Source organism: Podarcis tiliguerta (genome assembly GCF_965153285.1).
Source record: "Podarcis tiliguerta genome assembly, chromosome: 13".
In the NCBI taxonomy this organism is placed as follows: domain Eukaryota; kingdom Metazoa; phylum Chordata; class Lepidosauria; order Squamata; family Lacertidae; genus Podarcis; species Podarcis tiliguerta.
The window spans coordinates 38,694,196-38,715,392 of record NC_139546.1 but is presented as its reverse complement, the minus strand read 5'-3'; the positions used below and the strand labels follow the sequence as shown (position 1 = coordinate 38,715,392).

The 21,197-nt window shown below is 46.8% G+C and overlaps 1 protein-coding gene across 1 annotated transcript; it reads left to right on the top strand.

Annotated features, from left to right (window-relative positions):
- Positions 1–6,235: 6,235 nt before the first annotated feature.
- PRSS8 (serine protease 8) lies at positions 6,236–20,174 on the top strand. Its single transcript, XM_083409130.1, has 6 exons — positions 6,236–6,573; positions 13,149–13,202; positions 14,034–14,202; positions 15,528–15,802; positions 16,724–16,890; positions 18,119–20,174. Exons 1-6 carry the CDS (start codon positions 6,528–6,530, stop codon positions 18,506–18,508), a joined length of 1,101 nt encoding a protein of 366 aa, XP_083265256.1. The 5' UTR covers positions 6,236–6,527; the 3' UTR covers positions 18,509–20,174.
- The last annotated feature ends 1,023 nt before the right edge of the window (positions 20,175–21,197 follow it).

Genomic DNA, 21,197 nt, shown 5'->3' with positions numbered 1-21,197 from the left:
AGGGTAACCCCACCAAAGAGTAATCCTGTGAAATGCAGGATTGGCAATGGCATTTCCTTTTTCCTTTTAAACTTGCTCCGCTGCCGTGTCTCGAACATCAGCCTGAAGCACAGAAATTAAGGACGTTTTCTCGGCTTAGAGATGCTAGAAAAACCCCACTAGATAAATGTCAGTGTACCAGGTACAGGAGCAAGGGTAGTGCAACAGACCTATAAATTATCCTGGCACTGTTACTTTTCAAATGTTTTATTTATGCCTTATTCATTACCTTATTGGACAGGGAAGTCTTTCTCCCTAATTTCAGAAGAGACTGAGTAAGCTGGCACGGTGAAGTAAAGACACTCTGCATGTGCTCCAAGGCACTTTTGTCATTAGGGCTTAATTTCAGGCTAGAGTTGCCAAATCGCAGAACATAATAGGAAGCTGTTTTATACAGAGACAAAACATTGGTCCATCTGGCTCAGTACTACACAGACTAGAAGCAGCCCTCCAGGATTTCAGACAAGGGTCTCTCCTACTTGGAGATGCTGGGGACTGAGCATGGGCCCTTCTGTATTCAGCGCAAATGCTTCATTTATTCATTTATTTTATATCCACTTTTCTCTCCGTGCAGGGCCCAAGTGGCTCACACAAACACAGCCAAAAAATGCATACCAATCAGTTATAAATATGTAAAAGACATGTAACCACATTAAAAACACAGAATCAAAGTAGCTTAAAAGCATTTAAAAGCAAAGTAAGTAAAGAAAACCTACAGCACCCACCATTGACAGACCCTGAAGCAGCCAGTTTTAGTGGCCCATGGCCTGTCTAGACATAAAGGTATCTGCCTGATGGCAAAAGGGAAACAGAAGGAGAACCAGCCTAGCCTCTGCTTGGAAGGGAGTTCTGCAATTTGGGAGCAGCCACCAGGTAGGCCTTCTCTGGTGTCCCCACCATACATGCCTGTCAGCCTTGCGCTGCCTCAGACACCACCTGGTGACAGTCTACAATTCAGTGATTCTATACCAGCCACTATGGACGTGAGAAGCCCCCACCCTCAGCTCCCATTCAAGCCAAGTACAACCTCAAGCCTCAGGCCTCTCTCTTGCTATGTTGACAGCTTCAAAGCGACTTCCAAGGCCCAGTCCTTGCCCCGGCGATGTGCATTTATTTTTTGGCACTAGTCCTAGTTTATGAAACAGGCTGTATCAATATGTGCTTTTCTGTGTTCCGGTTCTGAGATTGTATGCCATCATGTAAATCAGGATTATTTGAACTAGCATGAGTGTGTTAGGAGGAAACAAGACCCCACCCTTCTGCATCATCCTCTTCTGTTCCCTCCCCATTTGCTCGCTTCCTGGTTCCTTGGGTGTTTTGGGTGGGGGACAACATGAGAGGCAGGGTGGGGTGGGGGGTGCTGATTGAAGTGCCCAGCCACACTGTTAACACATCTCTGACTGCTGCTATTCCCATCACTTCTTCGGCCTTTTATGTCTGAGACCAGACCAAGCCTTCCCTGCTGTGATTAGTTTAGCACTTTACTGAATTACTGCCCCTTGTTAGCGCTTTAACAATTCAGCCTCCACAACCACACAGGCTGAAAAGAAATTAAAGCTCTGTGACCATGAACACATACATATGTTGGCAGAAGTTCGGAAGAGAGGTGCTTACTCTCTCAAAGCAGAGTTAGTACAATGGCAAATGCCTGAAGCACATTAAAACTTGGTTAGATTTTACATTTGCCCTTGTCCACCTTTAAATAACTTTCCACCACAAAAATACTTAGGCTAGAATAAATGACAGGCACTTAGCATTGCAAATAAGTGAAGATTTTACTCACAGGGATTCACGAGTTACAGCAAACAAGTCTCCATCTGCTGGCAGTAAAATGAAGAAGGAGAAAATGTTCCAAACGGCTTAAAAGGAAAGAAATTGGTTTCCTGCAAAAGAATCCTGCTGTTTGCGGCAGGGTGGGGGTGGAGATTTTGTAATCTTTGGTAGTATGGCACTCTGAGTGAGCCCAAATTTTAGCACCCCAAATGAATCTTCTCAGTGACAGATCGTCTCAATTTTGTGCCCTCTCGGCTTGGTGCCCTGTGCAGGGGAACCACCCACACAATGACCCTGTCTGCAGACACTATCTCCATTCATGCATTTTTTTTCTTGCAGCTGTGAGCCATTGCTTGGCTGCTGCTTGCTCCAGGAGTGGCAGAGAGAGAGAGAGAATGGAGGGAGCCTGCTAAAACCCACCCACTGGTAATTTTTGCTCAGGTCAACCCTTTCATGCATGCAAGTGTGAGTCAGTAACTGTATATTACAAAAAAGATATACAGAGTCATCATGTCCCCCCCCAACACACATTGTATCTGAGCTGCTGTGTGACAGGCAGACCTTCATCAGGTGCTTTTTTATCCAGGTAAGAAAGTGATGGGATAAAAGCTTCATCTGTTGAATTTTTCCCTTTCATGAAGTGATTGCAGCTACGGCAGCCCTGCGGGGATGAAAAAATAAAGAAAGCTTTGAATCAACTTTTCAATGGAGGACTTGTTCCTCCTGAAATTGATTTGGAGTTGCCAACGTGGAGCCCACTGGCCCACATGTACACACAAAGGCCTTGCCATGTGCACACAGGGCCCTTCTCCAAAATAAGGCGTGAAAGAAACTGTAGCCAAGAGAGTAGGTTGTGGTATGTGTGTGTGTTGCCCACAAGTTACTACAAATGCGCCCTTCACCCCAAAAAGGGTAGTGACCCCTGACTGATGCAGACTTCATACATATCACATCACAATCTTGTGTCTCCCCCAAAAAGCTCGTCACAATAGCCGTGTGAGATTGGGTTAGCGTGAGAGATAACAGCTGAGCCAAGGCCTGCTTTACAAAACTTCATAGCTAGGCAGGGATTTGAATTTGTGTTCTCTTTCTAATCAAGTCAACCACTCCATCACATTACTGAGAAACAGAAAACGTCCTTCACACCTACCTGGCAAAAACGAACATGCCCTACAGATGAAGCAGCTGCCGCTAGGTAGGAGAACTGGAGAAGGCACCTGCCGCTTCCTTTCTTGTCCCCTGAGGCACCTGCCCGCCCACGAGATGATGGGCCCCAGTTCACGTGCAGCGGGACAGGAAACCTTTAATTTTCCACTCGCTTCCTGAGAGACACTGAGTCAGACTTTTGCGCGTGTCATTTGACAAGCAACACAAAGCTTGGGAACTCCTGGAATGTACGGGGACTAAAGTGGCGTCCATACCGTGAGAACGTGTGGCGTTACAAGCCAAGTCAACAAAAGAGGGATAAAATGGTGAGTGATACGATATGATTAGTGGCTCAAAATATGTCTTCTTCATTCAAATCAACCTGTTAAGTTCAGTCCTGCCGCTCTCTCCTGCCCTTTTTTTTTGTTTTGTTGCATTCCCTTTTGCCTTCCTGATTTATAGTCCCTCAGCCTCAAAGCACTTCTCTCTTTCCATTCTTCCCCCTCATCTTGCACCTGTCAGCCTCTGACTTGCTCCAGGCATCCTGTCCTTCTTCCTGTATTTCTATTAATAGCAAAAATCTTCCTGGTCCTTAAGCTTTTTTCTCATACTCAGAACAAGCCTTTCACCTCACTCTCAGAAACTGCACTCTTCACCAACGTTGTATTGCTAATATCTTACCCCTGAGCACTTAGACCATTTGTGAACATTCCATGACAGCCCAGCAGCCCAGACAGTATTGGATCAGAGTGTGTATGTCTGTGTTAAGTGATGGTGATAATTTACTTTAATGTGCAAAGTTAATATTGTTTGTCCTCACAACAACCCTGTGGGACTTGTTCCCTATGAATAAAAAAACTGTGAAATATATTATTTGACTATGATGACCTGCAGGCATTGCACTGGTGGGCAACTAGTGTGAAGATGAGACCCTGCAAAGACATGAGCAACATGAAATTCTTCAATACTCTGCATTTGCCAGTGCTGCAGGGAACAGTCCAAGGCTGCAGTGCACAATACCACCACACACAACACAATGGGAGCTTTGCAGTACTACAGGGCTTTCAGTGTGATCATGGGAACCAGTGTGGTCATTGTAAGAGCACTCACAATGCAGCGAAGCACGAGCTGTGTCTTGTCATGCTGCTATGTGTATTATTGTATTATTCACCATGACAGAGGTGAATAATCACCTGCACCTATATCACCTGCACCTTTTGACTAAGTACATTCACCTTTAAAACGGGAGTGCAGAAGCATCACGTTAACATGAGTGGAAAGAACTGTGACAATGAAGACAGGGCTCCAACCAAAATAGAAATCTCACCTGAGCTATAAATTTTGAATGTGAGCTTGAGCAGGACAGTATATTTCTGCCGCTGCAATTTAAAAAAATGCATTTGATGCTGATCTGAGAGGGATGCTGTAAGAATAAAAAAGCCTTGCTTTGGGCATCCTAAACATATACAACTACAGTATATGTCCATGGGCATAGCCAGGATTTTTGTTGGGGGGGGGCAGGACTTTTGTTGGGGTGGGGGCAGAACCAACGTGATTGGTCAGTTAGTTATTTAAGTATTTCTATTGTTTTACTTGATCTAGGGAGGCAACTGCCCCCCTCTGCCCCCCTGGCTATGCCCATGTATATGTTTCTCCCCATACCCACCCCACAGTATTCTAGAAACAATAGTTTAAGGGGTAGAATTGAACATCAAGAAGTTAGGCTGTCACAGATAATATGAGACACCAAACACTTTACATCAGATTGTGGCTCTCAGCACAGGCCCCTATTCAGTGTTAAGCACCCAGGAGAGCCAAACAAACATGGAACAAAAAATCTGAGGTGTTCTGGAGCCTGCCTTGGACTATATAATGTGCAGGTGGGGGGAGGGAAAGCCTGTGGCCCTCACTCAACTACAAATCCCTGACCAATGGCCATAGTGGTTGGACTCCCAGTATCTCATGCCTAATAGTCTATAAGTTTTGTGTGTGTGTGTATACGTATGTGTGTATATGTATATATAGCAACACATCTAACTTTTGATTAAAATAATACAAGTAAAAGGTTAGATCAGTGGTTCCCAAAGTGGGTGGTGGTGGTAGGGTTATCTAGGCAGATGCCAAGTGACAAGTGGGCAGCAGGGGGCTGCTGGAGGAGTAAATATCATTCAGAATTTGAAAAGCTGGTATTAATCAAGTTCACCTGTTTCATTAAGTTAACTAAACTAAATAGCTTTAAATGGACTTTGAATAAATGCAATTAATTGTTACTATTTGGAATATTATCGTGGTTGTCTTTGTCAGTGGGCTGTGCAAAATGCTCTTCTGGATAATGCTTTGTAGAGGGTGCACTGGGGATGAGTTTGAGTTTATGGAACCAAGCAGGCTGTGGCCTAAAAAAGTTTGCAAGCCACAACGAAGTAGGCCAGTCTCTGGCCCCAAGGGAAGGGCCAGTAGCCCCTCTCACAGCTGCTTATTTAAACACTAGCAGAGAAAATCAGCCTCCCCTCCCCCTCCTCTTATTTACATATCTAACCTCTTGGTTGGTCCCCCTCCCCACTCCCCTAAATTAACACCACAACAAGCTGTTGCCTTAAGGGCCCTAAACAGAACAAAGCAAATAATGCTGGACTAGATGGGCCTTCTTATGTTAAAATGTTGGGTGGGCCGCTCCTGCCTCCTTCCACGCTAGTACTTGGCTGCCCAGATGCCAATAATAATAATAATAATAATAATAATAATAATAATAATAATAATAATTTTTATTTATATCCTGCCCTCCCCAGCTGAAGCCAGGCTCAGAGCAGCTAACAACAGTAAAATGATACAACATTCTAAAATCATTTCATTATAAAATCAGTTCAAATCAGATTAATGGCAACCATTGGGCTAGTGTTCTGTGAGGATTGGTCAGGTTGCGCCCTGACCAAAGGCTTGGTGGAACAGCTCTGTCTTGCAGGCCCTGCGGAAAGATGTCAAGTCCCGCAGGGCCCTTGTCTCTTGTGACAGAGAGTTCCACCAGATCGGAGCCGCAGCCAAGAAAGCCCTGGCTCTGGTTGAGGCCAGCCTAACTTCCCTGTGGCCAGGGACCTCCAAGATGTTTTTGTTTGAAGACCATAAGTTCCTCCTTGAACCACAGTTCCCACCATCCCTGGCCCCTGGCCCCATTGGCTAGGAATGATGGGAGCTGTAGTCCCCCTGCCCACCCCCAAGACAACAAGGGCGTGGCAGGCCTGGAAAAAGTCACCAAGTTCAGAGGAGGAGGCGGGGCGAAGCCGCCGAGCCTGAGCAGGCAGGTGAGCAAGGTAAAAACATGCAAAGGAGCCACAGGAGAGGCAGCTGACTGGCTCTGGCTGGGAGCCCGTCCCGTCACCAACAGGTTGGGTAACTTGTCCATCAGCCGAGGAAGGCAGAGTCCCGAGCGCAGCCTCCCTCCTTCATTCCACCTGCCGGCCGGACTACCTGGAGGAGCTCACCTGGCGCGCTCTCACTCCCTTGCGCGCACACACGCACACCTGCGCCCCTGACTTCAGCTGCGGGTCTCAGCGACGCACCGGGGACCAAAGGAAATGGGGAGTTTGCTGGGAGGCCTGGGCCTCCTGCTCTTCGTCTCTGGTGAGTACCGGGCAAAAAGAAGCGCCTCTCTCGCCGGAGATTTAGCCTGCCTCCCTCCCTCCTCCTTTCCCAGCACCGGGGTGCGGGTTGGGCGCTGCGTTCCCGCCACCCGCGCCCAGCCCTTTCGCCTGCCGGTCGTTTCCCATCTCTTGCACTCCCATTTTCAGAGCCGTGGCGGCTTTTGGCAAGCACGAGGGGGAAGAGCTGCAAACTGGCCTTTTCCAACTGTTGGGCTGTCTGGAAGTGTGCGTGGCGAAGGTGCGATGCAATGGGGGCCAAGTTTCAAGTCCTTTTGAGGCTCCCCGTCACCTGCTTGCTTGGAGCAATAGCCTAGCCTGTGTGATTTGGTCAGAGGACATTGAGGCAACCCCCAAGCTGAGCCATCCTGTGTTATGCATTGGGGTGGCGGTAGGATAACATGGCGTTTTGTCATGGTATCTGTGGAGTGATTCATTCTTCCTCCATAGTAACCTGTGGCTATATATGCCAATCTCAAAAGGGAGGTGTGGGGACTCCTGGTTTGGAAGCTCTGTTGTTTTAGCACTGGCCACCCCTGTAGCTGGGATCTGCAGAGCCGGAGTGTAGCTGTTGTACACAAAAAATGGTATTCTGGACATGCTCAACGGCATTCTTGTCGGGGCTTGTGGCTTCGCACCATTTTTAAAAAATTCATCACCGCATGACATATGTAGAGCTTCAAACTGAACTCCGGAGCAGTGCCAAATTGTTAAAAAAAACAAACACACCCCAAAATTTATCAGCACGCATGATGATCCATTATGTCCCCTAGATGAGTTTTATTGCACTGTTAAATTGTAAGGAGGGAAACCATGACAACTGTTAAAAGGAATCCTCGAAAATAATGGAACATATGACAAGCCAGCATGGCACGCTTAAGTTGGTGGTTGGGGAGCAGGTTCTGTTTATGTGTGGAGGGGAGGTAGGGGTGTGTTTGTATGTGTGTGTGTGTGTGTGTGTGTGTGTGCGCGCACAGTGACTGGTGGTCTGATGGCCTTTTAAAGTGCAGAATTGAAACACCCCCCAGCCTTTCTTTCCTTCCTTCTTGAAAGCAGTGTATGCATGGTTGGGGGTGGAATAGGTGCCACATTCCTAGAGGACAAAGGTCCTTTCAGTCTTGGGAAAACACACAGAGAAAGGGAAGGGGAAGAAGAGAAGTATCTTCCTTGGAACTTGTCCCAAGTAAAGGAGGAGGGGGGGAACTTTGCCATGGTGGGTTTTTTCTCCCCCCTCCGTTGGAGCTCCTGTGACTTTAATGGAAAGCAGGAGAAACTGCATAAGTGAATTGTTCATCATTCGTGCTGCGACTTCATACTGGAAAGGACTGCACCTGCTGAATTTCTTCCTGCCATGCAGCTGTTAAAAGCACAGGAGTTCTGCCAGGGAGGAAAAGCTTGCAACTCGATATAGAAAAGTTATCTACGATGGTGCTCAATGGAAGGCATACAGTCTAATCTGAAACACCCTATTGTCTTCTCCAAGATAAGTGAGAACTGGTGTTAGTTGTTCCTTTGTCAAAGAATAAGACTTTAGGGCTGAGTCCTTTCTCAGAGGCTTGGGAAGACAGTGGGGTCTAGTGACAGCTGGTAGACAAATCTGGCCTAGGAGCCAAAGGGCATAAAGCCTTTTTGTTGCTGCTCCGTCAACACTCTTTTTCAAACAACACAACCCACTTGTGAAACGTCCGTTATCTATCTTCCAACAACCCCGAAACTCTTTGTAACCTGACACCCTTGGGAAAAGTGGCTGGAAGCCGAACAGTGGAGTTCAGGGTATATATATGTGTGTGTGTGTGTAAGAGAGGGAGAGAATATGACCTGTGCAAATTGTTCATTGGGGTGTGGGTCCAGTGCTGACCTCAGCCTCTGGCAAGAGTGACTCTGTTTCCAAATGTAATAAAGGAACAAGAGTCAGGGTCTCTCGTCTGGAATTTCTTATTTGACCAAGGCTTATTAAGGTGGCATTCTGACACTTGAATTCAGCAGCAATGCTCCATTCCCTAGAACATGATAAGGCCACCTCTGAGCATGTGCAGAGTACTTCTTTCTTACCGCTAAAGAATTATGGCCAGGTTCTATCCCTGGGATCGTAGAGTGGCACCTCCTGGCACCTCTCTTCTTAGAAACTTGCTTCAATATTCACAGTGAAACTTGAAAAGCATGCAGGACAGAATCATGTTAGTTCAAGTTTATTGTAGAACCTGCAATAAATAGCTGTAATGCTGCTGTTCAGGATACTAGTCAGTCATGTCTTTTTCCTAGGATGCCCCATTCCCTTGCCCTAGGCTCCCTGTTCCCCTCTCAACAGATGCTTGGTCTGTTGCCAATGAGCTCATTTGGACTTCACGGAGCTGTTTGGGGGGATTGCCCTCTCTTCGGGTTTCCTCCTAAAGCTTTTTTTGTTCTTCAGCAAATCTCTGCTAATACATCCCTCACGGCATCGCCTGTAAACATCCTCCACATTCCTAACAGAGAGACAGAAATTTTTACTGTGGGGCTTCTTTCCTTGTTACTGCAACTCCATTTCCCGTAAAGCTTCACCTGTTGAAATTCTGCCCGTCACGTAGCTGTGAAAGGTGTTCTCTAGAAAGAGAACAAGGCAAACTGGAACTTTCCAGGTCAAAATGTGACATGTTGGAAGTGTATTGATGGGAACTCTACTGAACGGCACAAATTTGCCCTGGAGATGAATTGAGAAGGGCACCTTCAATTGCTTGGTGTCCTGCAGGTGTGCCCTGGCTGACACGGCTGAGCCACAGGAGGTGGGGTAGAGGAAGAGGGCAAGGATAGTTCAGGCTGGTTTCTTTCTGTGACATTTCGTCTCTGAGGGTGGGGCAGGCTCGGACGTCATTGGTAGGTTACCCAACCAGTTGGGCCTGCCTCTATTTTTAAATGTCCTACTTGCTCATCTCACCGCAACCTCTTGATGGCAGAGCCAAAATAGCAAGCAGTGTGTGTATGAGGACTGGCCAGGATGCCTGGAATCAGCTTGTTTTGTGGGGCCTTTCTTGGTGTCGGTTTGTGGGTGGAGGTCTCTGTTGTTGTTGTTTTGATACTTCAGCTGAGTAAGTCCACCAAAATCTGGGCCAAGCCCAGGATATTTTGAGGGCCAATGGAGACTAGGTGCATGCTGAATATAGCGCCCCCTAGAGGGTTGCTATCTGTTTTCACTTAAAAGCACGGTCACGGGAGGTCAGAGTTGGTGGCTCAAAAGTACTAACAGAACACAACTGGGCCTCTTGCAAGAGGATTTTCATGTTTGAGAGCCCAGTTCAAAACCTGCTAATTCTCGTGTTCAACATTACTTAGCTGGAAGATACAAGATGAGGCCAACCGCAAATATCTGTTAAGAAGAGAGAAAAATGCTTTGGGCATCAAATGTGGCTTAGGCATTGTTTGTCTATTTGTATCAGAGTTCCCATGACGGGGCCTTTTCAATAGTGGTGCTGCAAAACTCTCTCCCTGTGAATTTTTGCTGGACCTTTTTCTTTTAGGGTTTATTGAAGACTTGCTTTGTTTCAGCCTGCCTTTTATACCACACTTGTATTTGTTTAATGTTGCTTTGGATGTGGCTTTATCTGCTACTCCTTCCGATTGATTTGTGCTTCTGATAATTCTGCATACTTCCTATTTCAATTGTTGTTTTAATTCCATAAGCCCCTTTGTGGTGCAAAAATTAAGTAAATTGCGCAAAACTCTTACCAGCTTGACCAGAAGATGCCCTTTCCAGATTAGAACCAGCAGCCCCTAGAGCGTTGGCCCCTTCTAAGTTGGAAACTTATGATGCAGACTTAGTAGGACCTCAAGGGACTTGCTGTGGCAACAGCATGTAAACTTTGGCACCAAGTCATATTTTAATTATAAAAGAGGAGGTCAACAAACAGACCACTGGGGTTTAATGGCTAAGGTGCTCTTTATTCCTCAAAGAGCCATTTCAGTTTTCAGATTAGTTGTGACAAAACCATATTGCTCTGAGGTGAGCTTTAGATATCTGCTTGCCCAGTGTTTGATCATCCAGAGAACCAGAAAGAAACCACCTGGCCTGCTCTTGTGTCTTTAAGATAGGGATAGGGAACCTAGAGGGCACCAACATCTGGAGGGCCATGACTCCCATCCCTGACCATTAGCTATGTTGGCTGAGACTGATGGGAGTACCGACAACATCTGGAGGCCCGGGTTCCCCATCCTTACTCTTAACTGCAGCTCAGGGTGCAGAAACAGGCAGAGGATGTTTTGGACAGCATAGAAATACTAATTTCCCATTCCTGTCTGCATACTGACCTGTTGTGAAAGGCAGAGATTCAGTTGGTTGAAAGTTTGCAATGCTTCCTTAGAAGCCAAAAGGAAGACCTTCCTTGGAATGCCATAAGATGGTCACCAACTTCGATGGAGACAAGAGGCGAATATACAAATGGATAAGACTGGATCAGCAGTGGGAGTTTGCTCAGACACCCAATTTTGCGTTAACAAAAAAGTCAGGAAATGAAATGGCCAATGCTGTCCATCATATATATTTTTTCATAAGCACAAAGCGGCTGACATTTGAAAAACAAAAATGTGTGGAAACGCAAGCCTTGACAACTCAAGCCTTGTAGAGGGGCTAAATATAGCCTTATCCTTGATGATGCCCTTGGGGAGGAAACTGTCAAGAATTTCTTCATTCTCATTTGCCTATTCAGGTTCCCCTCTTCTCCCTCTCCGTGTCCCCAGTGACTCGCTGGCTGGATGCTCTGCCAAGTCCGCTCAGACTCATCTCCCAGGAATCATCGACACTGCGGGATTTTAGAAAGCCAATCTAGGACAACAAGCAGGGCGGGAAACAAATCCTTGGGAAGCCACAGCTGTGGCAAGAGAAACTGGGGCAGCAGGAGCAGAGAGGCACACCCTGGCTTCCTTCTCATAGGTTGTAGAAAGTACAGCCTAAGGAGGAAACGTCAGAAAGGCCTGGGAGAAATCACCTTTCTCTCTTCGTCAGCATGACAACGTCCCCTGGTGTGTAATTTCCAAAATGAAACCTGCATGGGGCCAGATGTGCTCAGAAACTATGACTTTTGCAGCCACCTCTTTTTCTTTTCCCCAGGTGGCAAGCTGTGCCTATTGCAACAGAGGAAAAATTCTGTAGTTGCAGCTTCCTGGTCTGGAGGTGCAGCAGCGAGGGAAGGTTATTCCAGTGTAATTTCTGACTGCTGATCATTTGCACATACCTGCCTTACTATCTGACCTTTCTGACCTGGCATTGAAGCGCCAGTCTATACGATTGGCAGAATCAAGTGGTATTTTGGTAGAGCTTTTCTTAAGCTGTACCACTTATGGATGCCATGCCGGTTTCAAGTCAGAATGCTATTTCACTGAAACAATAGCATGTTAAAAGAAGGGTTGCACTTAGCCTTGTCCTGTGTGCAGAATTTTTCTTTCTCCTTGAGGAAGCAATCTGTCTCTCACTCATTCACTCTGGAGCCTGAAATCACACAATCGGAACAAGCACTCCGCTTGATTTCTCCAAATTTCTAAGAAATATTCCAGCAACTCTAGGATGGGGAAGGGTTTTAGTGAATTGTAACAGATCAATGTGGAGGACAGGATTCTTGTGTTTGTTTACTTGAGACAACGTGAGGCCTGGTGACTCTTAAAGACATTACAGTACTCGGAAACAGAAACATAAAAGTGGGATCTTGATCAAACAAATGTTGGTTCATATGTAAAGTAAAGGTAAAGGGACCCTGGGGTTGCGGCGCTCATCTTGCTTTATGGGCCGAGGGAGCCGGCGTACAGCTTCCGGGTCATGTGGCCAGCATGACCAAGCCACTTCTGGCGAACCAGAGCAGTGCACGGAAACACCGTTTACCTTCCCGCCGGAGCGGTACCTATTTATCTACTTGCACTTTGATGTGCTTTCGAACTGCTACGTTGGCAGAAGCAGGGACCGAGCAACAGGAGCTCACCCCATCGTAGGGATTCGAACTGCTGACCTTCTGATCGGCAAGTCCTAGGTTCTGTGGTTTAACCCACAGCGCCACCTGCGTCCCTTGGTTCATATGTAGTGCTATGCTAAACCATGGCTTAAAGCAGATAAGCCAACATGCAGGCTCCTGGAGAGGGGATGGCAGCAGCTTCTCTGCTCCTCCTCTGTTGGTTCTGCTGTTGCACTTCTTTGAGTTAAACTATAGTTTAGCATGTCCAAACCAATAATCTGTAAACCCTAGAACAAACCTTGGTTATAGCTCACCCTTTGCTGGAGCAAGAGAGACCATGAGCCTGGGTTTGGACATGATAAGCCAAACCATGGTTTGGCTCAGAGCAACACAGCAACAAGAGGTGCAGAGAAGGAGCACAGCAGCTATGATCCTTTTCCAGGAAGCAGCATGTTTACTCATTGCATTAAGGCTAAGGATCGTCTTAGTGTTGAAGTGCAAACTAGGTCATAGCTGGAATGAGTTTTCAAGTAATTTGTTTTTTGTTTTGTTTTTAAATGTGAGAATATTTAAGTGCTGTTTGTTTTATTGTAATCAAAATGTTGCAACTTGTCTTTATAACTCTACTTCTTTTTTAATTTTACAGTATTCTTCTCATGCTCCCACTCTGCCGCCATTGGAGCCAACGGCACCCAACCAGGTAAGATATTTGAATTTTGCATGAGTGGGTGTGAATTTTTATTTTATTTTTTAAAAAGAACAACACTGCACACCATTAAGTATGCCAACAATGGACATACATTGATTACCTTCCCTGTTTTCTCACATATTAATTTAACCCTTCCTCCTCCTCACACCAATTATTATTTAGGTTCCAAATTCACTTCCTAGAGTGTAGAAAGCAACTTTTTTACAGACATTTGAAACCCTGCCTTCAACACAGTAGGAATCTTCTTCAGTCAGCTCCATGGCCTCTGAGATTTCAGTAGGCATTGTGCATACACATTCAGTCCCATCTCTGCAGCCATATAAGGTCTACAAATTTAGGCTTCCATATTTCAAAATGCAGTTCTGAGAGATTTTCAGAATGCCTTTTCTACCTCTTATTGAATGGTGGGAACACCGGAAGCATATAGGAACCACATTCAGGGTTCTTCTTACAGTCAAGCAGTATATAAATTATATGAACTAACAACATAGGAAGCTGCCTTATATCAAATCATACCTTTGGTCAGTTTAACTCAGTGCTGTTTACATTGAGTCCTGATGGCTGCCTGGGATTTTGGCCGGAAGCTTTCCCAGGCCCTACCTGGAAACCCCGGGGACTGAACTTGGGAACTTCCACATGCAAGGCAGATGCCCTTCCGGCGAGCCATGGCCCTTCCCCACGCAGAAGGAGAAACATAATATGATGCAGAGCCGTGGGTACACAAGCCCATCATGTTGTCTGATCGTCGTGTACAAAAGAACATGTGATGTGGGTGATTTCTGGAGCGCTTTTTCACTCTGCAAAATGTCTTTATGTCTGCAGGATTCTGTGGAGTGCCCGCTATGGGGCGAATTATGGGTGGCATGAACGCCGAGCATGGACAGTGGCCCTGGCAGGTATCCCTGACCAGCAGCAGCAGCGGCCGTCACCTCTGCGGAGCGACTCTCATTGCCCCCCAGTGGCTAGTCACAGCGGCACATTGCCTCCCTGCGTAAGTGCAAGGCATCCGTGGAATAAGATGCGGTTGTGGGTGTTGGGGAAGAGAGCAGGCAATGCCTTTTGGATAGGAAGTTTAAACCAGGCATAGGCAAACTCGGCCCTGCAGATGTTATGGGACTACAACTCCCATCATCCCTAACCAACAGGACCAGTGGTCAGGGATGATGGGAATTGTAGTCCCAAAACATCTGGAGGGCAGAGTTTGCCTATGCCTGGTTTAAATAATAGAAAGCTGGCGAGGCGTGCAGACACTATTCTGCAGCCTTCTCATAATTCGAGAGCTTGGTTTACTGATGAGGATGCTAAAAATGTTGGCTTTAGCATTTGCATGGTGCTTCTGAGCAGTGTTCAAAGCACTGCCAGAAGATAACGTATGTGAAATTTGAAAAAGACCCTGGAAGGTGGGCCCCTGCTATTATATATATTTTTCAGATAGTGAGGGTTGAGAGAGAATGGTTTTTTCAACACCACCTATGGTAGAGGCAAGATTTGCGCTGGAGACCCGATCCTTCCCACTGCCCAACTCACCGCTTAGTCTCATAGGAACTATGCTTTGTTAGATTTTAATCATTACGTATAGAGTCCAGGACAGACAAAAGTATACCCTTGTGTGTCTGCCTAGTGCTAACTTGATAACAAACAACTTCAGGGTCTCTGCTTTCCCTTCTTATGGTTCTGACAGTCCTTCCTAGATCGCTTCTGAAAAATGGGGAGACACATTCATGTAGAATGGACCTGTACCAGGGAGAGGGCCTTTTCAGTAGTGGCCCCCTGGCCAATGGAGCAGGCTTCCTAGTAAAGCTTGCTTGGTGGCTATATTTGTGGTATTTTTAGTTTCAGAATATTTTCTAAATAACTCTTGCAATCTGGGTCCCTCAATTTTTTTTTTAATATATTGCCTTTATTTGGGCTGTGTTGTGATGAACTTTGTTTTTCACATATTTATCTTTTTGAATTTATGGTTTCATGGCTTATTTGTATCAAAATGGTTTTCTTATTTATCATAAGCCTCCCAGATAACTTTATGGGCCAGTGTACAAATGTCATAAACAAGGTCAATCCATGACTGCTCTCCATGCAGGTTAAATGGAATCTCCACATTAAGTAAAAGTTCACCTCTAAATACTAGTTTCTGGGGCAGAATTAAATGGAAGACAGTTGCTTTCTCTCCCTCCCCATGTGCTAAAGACACCAGTCTGGCTACCATTGGATATGTGATCCCTATCACAGGTATTCTTAGACCCTTAGCAACGACCTTCTTTTGCATCTTAGAAATGCATTTTAATACAAGCATATTGTTTCCTCTCCTTTTTGCAGGAGGGCTGAAATTGAAGACTACGATGTCGTCCTGGGTGTCCATCGGCTGAACGACCCCCCAAACGACCTGCAAGTTATGCAGGTGGAGCAAGTGATTAAGCACCCTGACTACGTGGAAGAAGAAGGCTCTAAAGGGGACATTGCCCTGGTGAAGCTCAAGAAGGCAGTGAACTACAGCCGAACAATCCGGCCCATCTGCCTGCCCGCCTCTTCTGTCGTCTTCCCGGCTGGCATGAAGTGTACCGTCACCGGCTGGGGGAACGTGCTTGTATCCAGTAAGGAAGAAATTCTTTTCCTATTGGAGTCATGGTCCTTAGAGTGATGGAACTTGTTCTGGCACTGTGATGCGACCACATCTGGAATGGGGGGGGCACAGCTAATCCTCTGTAATGCCACGTTTCCCTTGTGCAGTCAGGGCTCAGTCCCCATCTCTCTCCTCCATCCCCTCCACCCAAAAAGGCCTCCCTTCATATCTCAGCATAGAGGCTTAGGCCTGGGGCATGTGAAGAGACAATGGTTGCCTCTGCATATGGGATGAGTGCCTTTGTTTCTCATCCATATCTTGATGCAGACAGAGCCTCAGCTGCAGGAAAGGAGTCCGTAGCTGCAGATTAGGGAGTCTGGCTTCCAGAATGACGAGGCACTTATCCACCTGCACTCCCAACACAAAGGCAAACACCTAGCCACCCGGGACACAAAAAGAAGCTGGTCCATTAGAGTGAATGGGGAGCTGCCCCACCAACCTCAGCCTGCCCTTAGCCCAGTGGCGTAGCGTGGGTTGTCAGCACCCGGGGCAAGGCAAGTAATTTGCGCCCCCTAACCCGTGGATTTTAGCACTGATTTTAGCACTGCGAGTGTGAGCGCGCCCCCCCCAGATGTTGCGCCCGGTGCGGCCGCCCCCCCTGCACCCCCCACGCTACGCCACTGCCTTAGCCTGCCCCCACTTGCTCTGCAGCCTTGCTTCCAGTCAGCCCAGGCACCAGCTGTCAGCTTCCTCCTCCTCCTCCTTTGACACTGTGTTGCTGCTCATAGAACTTGGCAGAGAGGAAGACGGGGACAAAATTAGATTGAGTCGCCTTTGCCCGCCATTGGTGCTGGCTGCACCTACTGCTGGCCTCCTGCCCTACCAGTCCCCGCTGCAGGACAGCCTTTCTCCACATCTGGGCACTGACTCTGAGTTTCGTTTCTTCCTTTAGCAAGCCTCCCCACACCCAAGACGCTGCAGCAGCTTGAAGTGCCCATTATTGGGCTAGACACTTGCAAGTGCCTGTACAGGCGAAACCCTGATCCTGAGGATCCCCTCACCGTCCACGACGACATGATCTGTGCTGGCTTTGCTGAGGGGATGAAGGATGCATGCCAGGTGAGATCAGGCAGGGGGAGAGGGGAGGCTGGGGATGCCCGTTCGTTGAGGAAAGGGGGTGGCATTTTAGTATGAGGCGGTGAGACCCAGATTCGGCACTGTACAAAAGGCCAAGGCTGATGGCCTTTTGATGTTTAGTTTCAGCCAGGACCTGTTTATACATTGCATAGATGTCTGGAAAGAAAGTGCTGTAGCAACTCATGGATTAGAACCCTCTTTTCTTGTATAAGCATGCACTATGCCCCCTTTTTTCCCTTGGTTATGGGGCACTTTGTAGCCCTTCTCAGGCAATTCACTATAAGTGATCATTTGACAGGCTGGGGAAAATTCTTGCCAGTCCTGCACTGCGCCATCTTTATTCCACGTAGAACAGGGTATAGAGTCCTTTTTTGGCCCAGTGAGCCAGATCTTTTTTCTCCCTCCCTGACTACTCTGGCTGGCCAAATTTGCTAGGTGAGCAAAATCACTCACCCACCTGTCAGCCACCTGAGATTTTATCGAAGTTGGCTAGCTGGGTAGGGGAGGAGATAGTCATAAAGCAGGATTGAACTCCTTGCCCTTCAGCGGATGCGCGGGAGTGTCTGATCCTGATTTCTGCAGGGATCAACTGTGCCAATGAGTTCCTGACAGGAAACTTGCTCACCCGACTGAGCTAAGCAGGACCAAACTCCCACCTGTCAGCTGATGTCACCTGATTGACACCTGATTTCAGGGTGGTTCTGGGAAAACTGCCTTGTGGGCTTAGCTGGAAGCCCTAGCAGGCTACGATTGGCTGATGGGCTAGGGTTTCTCCATCGCAATGTAGGTGGGGACCACACTGAATAGTTCTTGAGGGTATACTTTGAGTAATGCCGACCCCCTTAACACACTTGGATCCTTCCAAATAGCTGCCTGTGGATGAGTATTCTCAAGTCCAGCTGCTCACAGTCAGCCTTCTGGCGTTTCCCTCATTGAGAGGTGAGGTTACAGGGAAACAGAGGGCCTTCTCGGTAGCTGCACCTGCACTGTGGAACGCCCTCCAGTCAGATGTCAAGGAAATAAACAACTATATGACTTTTAAAAGACATCTGAAGGCATCCCTGTATAAGGAAGTTTTAAATGTGTTCTGTTTTACAGTGGTTTAATAATTAGTTGGAAGCCAGAGTGGCTGGGGCAATGCAGTCAGATGGGTGGCATATAAATTATTATTATTATTTATTCCCAATCTAATAACGATTTCCCCTCCTAGGGTGACTCTGGAGGGCCCCTTTCCTGTCGTATTGGCAATGCTTGGCTGCTGGCCGGAGTGGTGAGTTGGGGGGACGAATGTGGAGCCCCCAACAGGCCTGGTATCTACAGCCGCATCTCAACCTATGCCGACTGGATTCAGGCAAATGTTCCAGAGGTGCAGCTCAGCCAAGTGACCTCCGACGTGCAGCCCATCTCGGAGGAGGGCATGTGCTCTGACACTCCTGACACGAGCCGGCCTGGACCTTACGATGACATCCAGCCTCAGCCAGGCTGGTCCCGGCCCATCCACCCAACAAACCCTGCCTCGGGCAGCGCTGCGTCCTGGGCCTGCATGTCCAGCCTGCCTCTTCTTGCCCTCTTCCTTCAGACCTTCCACTATTTCTTATGAATCATCCCTCCAGTGGGCCAAATGACTGATTGTGTAGCGGGGGCAGAGCAGTCCCTTCCTACTCCATGCTCAAGTGGGTGGTCCCACTATTTCACATTCTGCCATGCCTCAGGTTTTTTCGCTTTGCTCTCTGGAAGCATGTGATGCTCTTGGTACGATTACAAAATGGCAGCCTTGTTCTGGAGCAGACGGTTCCACCAAGCCACGAAGGTTCAGTCCAATGTGCACTCGAGGTCTGCTTGGTATATATACCTTACATTCTTCCCTTTGACGTGTTAATTTATGACAATCCCCGGGGCCTGCTGCTGGAGAACTTGCCCTGCCTCAGCACAATTGCAGAAGCCATGAATGGCAACCACCTCCTTGCCTCTTTGTTGAGGGCAGACTCACATTGTCTTTGTCTCCTCATCATGCCAGGTCCTGATCTGTTCTCTGGGTCTTGGTTCTCACTAATCCTGGATTTCACCATTGTTACCAATGTATTCTTCACCCAAATCCATTTATCTCAATCTGCCTTCTGGCTATCGCCCCTCAGCTTCCCTCCACCCTTTCCAGTCTGTAACAGGGTGCCTTCGTGGTTCTTTTTGGGGTCTTTGCTCGTGTTAACCATCGCAGCTTCAGTCCTGAGAGGCTCCACACAGATTCTACTGGCACACCAGTGGTTTTGCTGCCTGGTCTCATCCTGGAATGTGAGTTGGCTCCCTCACCTGTTTCTTAGGGTCCAGTTCAAACCATTGTCCGATATCCCACTGATTCCAATACCTCATGGAGTTGGGTATAAACTATACCCTCAAACACCCCCTTCTATGGTGACATGGGGGGGGGGACCCCCTCTCCAAGCTTGCCTATTGGCTGGAGGTAGTGTGGAGTGTCATGTAGGGAGCCCAACCGATGCAGCCTTTGTGTTAAAGCCTCAGTTGTCCACCGTGATTGGATCAAGACCAGTGTTAAAGAAGTGACACTCAGCGATGTGTCTGTGGAAGCAGCATCAGTCTCTAGGTGACGCTCCAGGTGGCTTCATGGCACCCAATCTGCTTTTTGCTTCCTGGATTCTTATCGCCCTTGACGTGTGTTTGGGGGCGACTAAGACATCATGTTTTCCCGATGCCTCCTTGAAGCTCAGACTGAAAAGATGGAGAAGTGATGGGACCGAACCATGTTTCTTAATTAGCTGCCACATTTTGACCCCTGGCTGAGGACTTGGTCATCTTTGTGTGCTGACCGGACTGCAACTTCCCTTGACTGGCTTGGATTCTTTGAATGGTAACCCTCACATGTTTCTGTGTGTGATCAATGAATCTCTCCACTGGTGGAGTGTGTGCATGTGTATGTATGTATGTGTATATATATGTGTGTGTGTGTGTGATAAAAAGTTGTGGGAAACAATCAGGGCAACATTACTGCTAAATGAAATGTCCTGCCTTAGCTTGAAGATTTATTTATGATGCAGCATGACTTGCATGTGAGGCAGAGATGGAATGGGACTGCTTTACGCAAGTTTGCTGCTGCCGAATCATAGACATATTATTGGTCTTCCCTGACAACCTGTATTTGCACATCTTTTAAAAATAAGTATGTAAGCATCTATTTGTTTATTAGGAAGGATGAGAATCAGATGTTGCTCTCACAATGAAGGGTTTTTAATAAAGCAAATAGTAATTCTAAAGTGACGGTAGTAGTTGTGTTAACTTCCACCACTGTCCCGAGTGCCGACTGAATCCAGAGACAAATTCAGCATGTTAAGGGGCTGCTTGCAACACTTGAAATACCTTTGTACAGAGGTGGGGGGAAATTCCTTTGGAAGTGGCTGCATAATGATAAGACCAGGTTCACAGGCTTATGGGAGTTGCTCCATTTTCTACTGGAACTTAAAGTGAACTAACCAGAGTCCCAGCAAGATAGTCACTAAGGTGACAGACAGAATGCACTCCATAAGCCATGCATTCTGTTACAGCTGGCCCAGTGGCATGGCAGCCAAGTTCACAGGAAAGGCTAACGCCTGATTTCCGCCCTATCCACCTGGCAAAGATACTGTCATAGGAGCATAGAATTGGACTGTGGACACCTAAGCACGGCAACTGTAAAAAAATATTTAGCACCTAACTAAACATGACAGTAAGTTGCACAGAACACACTCACAGCTCAATAAAAATGCGGAAGATTGCATTAATAACCACCACTAAGCCATTACTGTAAAATAATTAGAGACACCACAAAGTAAGCTGTTGGTTCTTTCACTTGCATGGAATTAAATCATGATAAGGCTGCAATAACACTACACTAATTATGATAAGACAAAAGACATGATTCTAACAATTAACAACACATTTATTGTGCCACTACTTTATATAGACTAGAATGTGCTTATGCTACAAAAAACACATGCCTAACCATGTCTACTCATAAGTAAATGCTACTGGGTTCAATGGCACACACCAAGTAAGTGGGTTTAGGATTGCAGCCTAAATGGTAATCCCGATATAATTTACCCTGTTTAAATCCTGTGAGTAATGCTGAATAAGAAGCAAGTCCACAAAATAAATAGAAAGAAATCTGGCATATAGAAGGTATTCTGCAAATGTTCAGTGGCACTTTAAGAAGTGAAGCTGTATTTTTAAGCATTCCAGTTGTTGTTGAATTATCACTCCCTTGAACCCTACAGGTTTAGAACTTACACCAAATTCAGAAT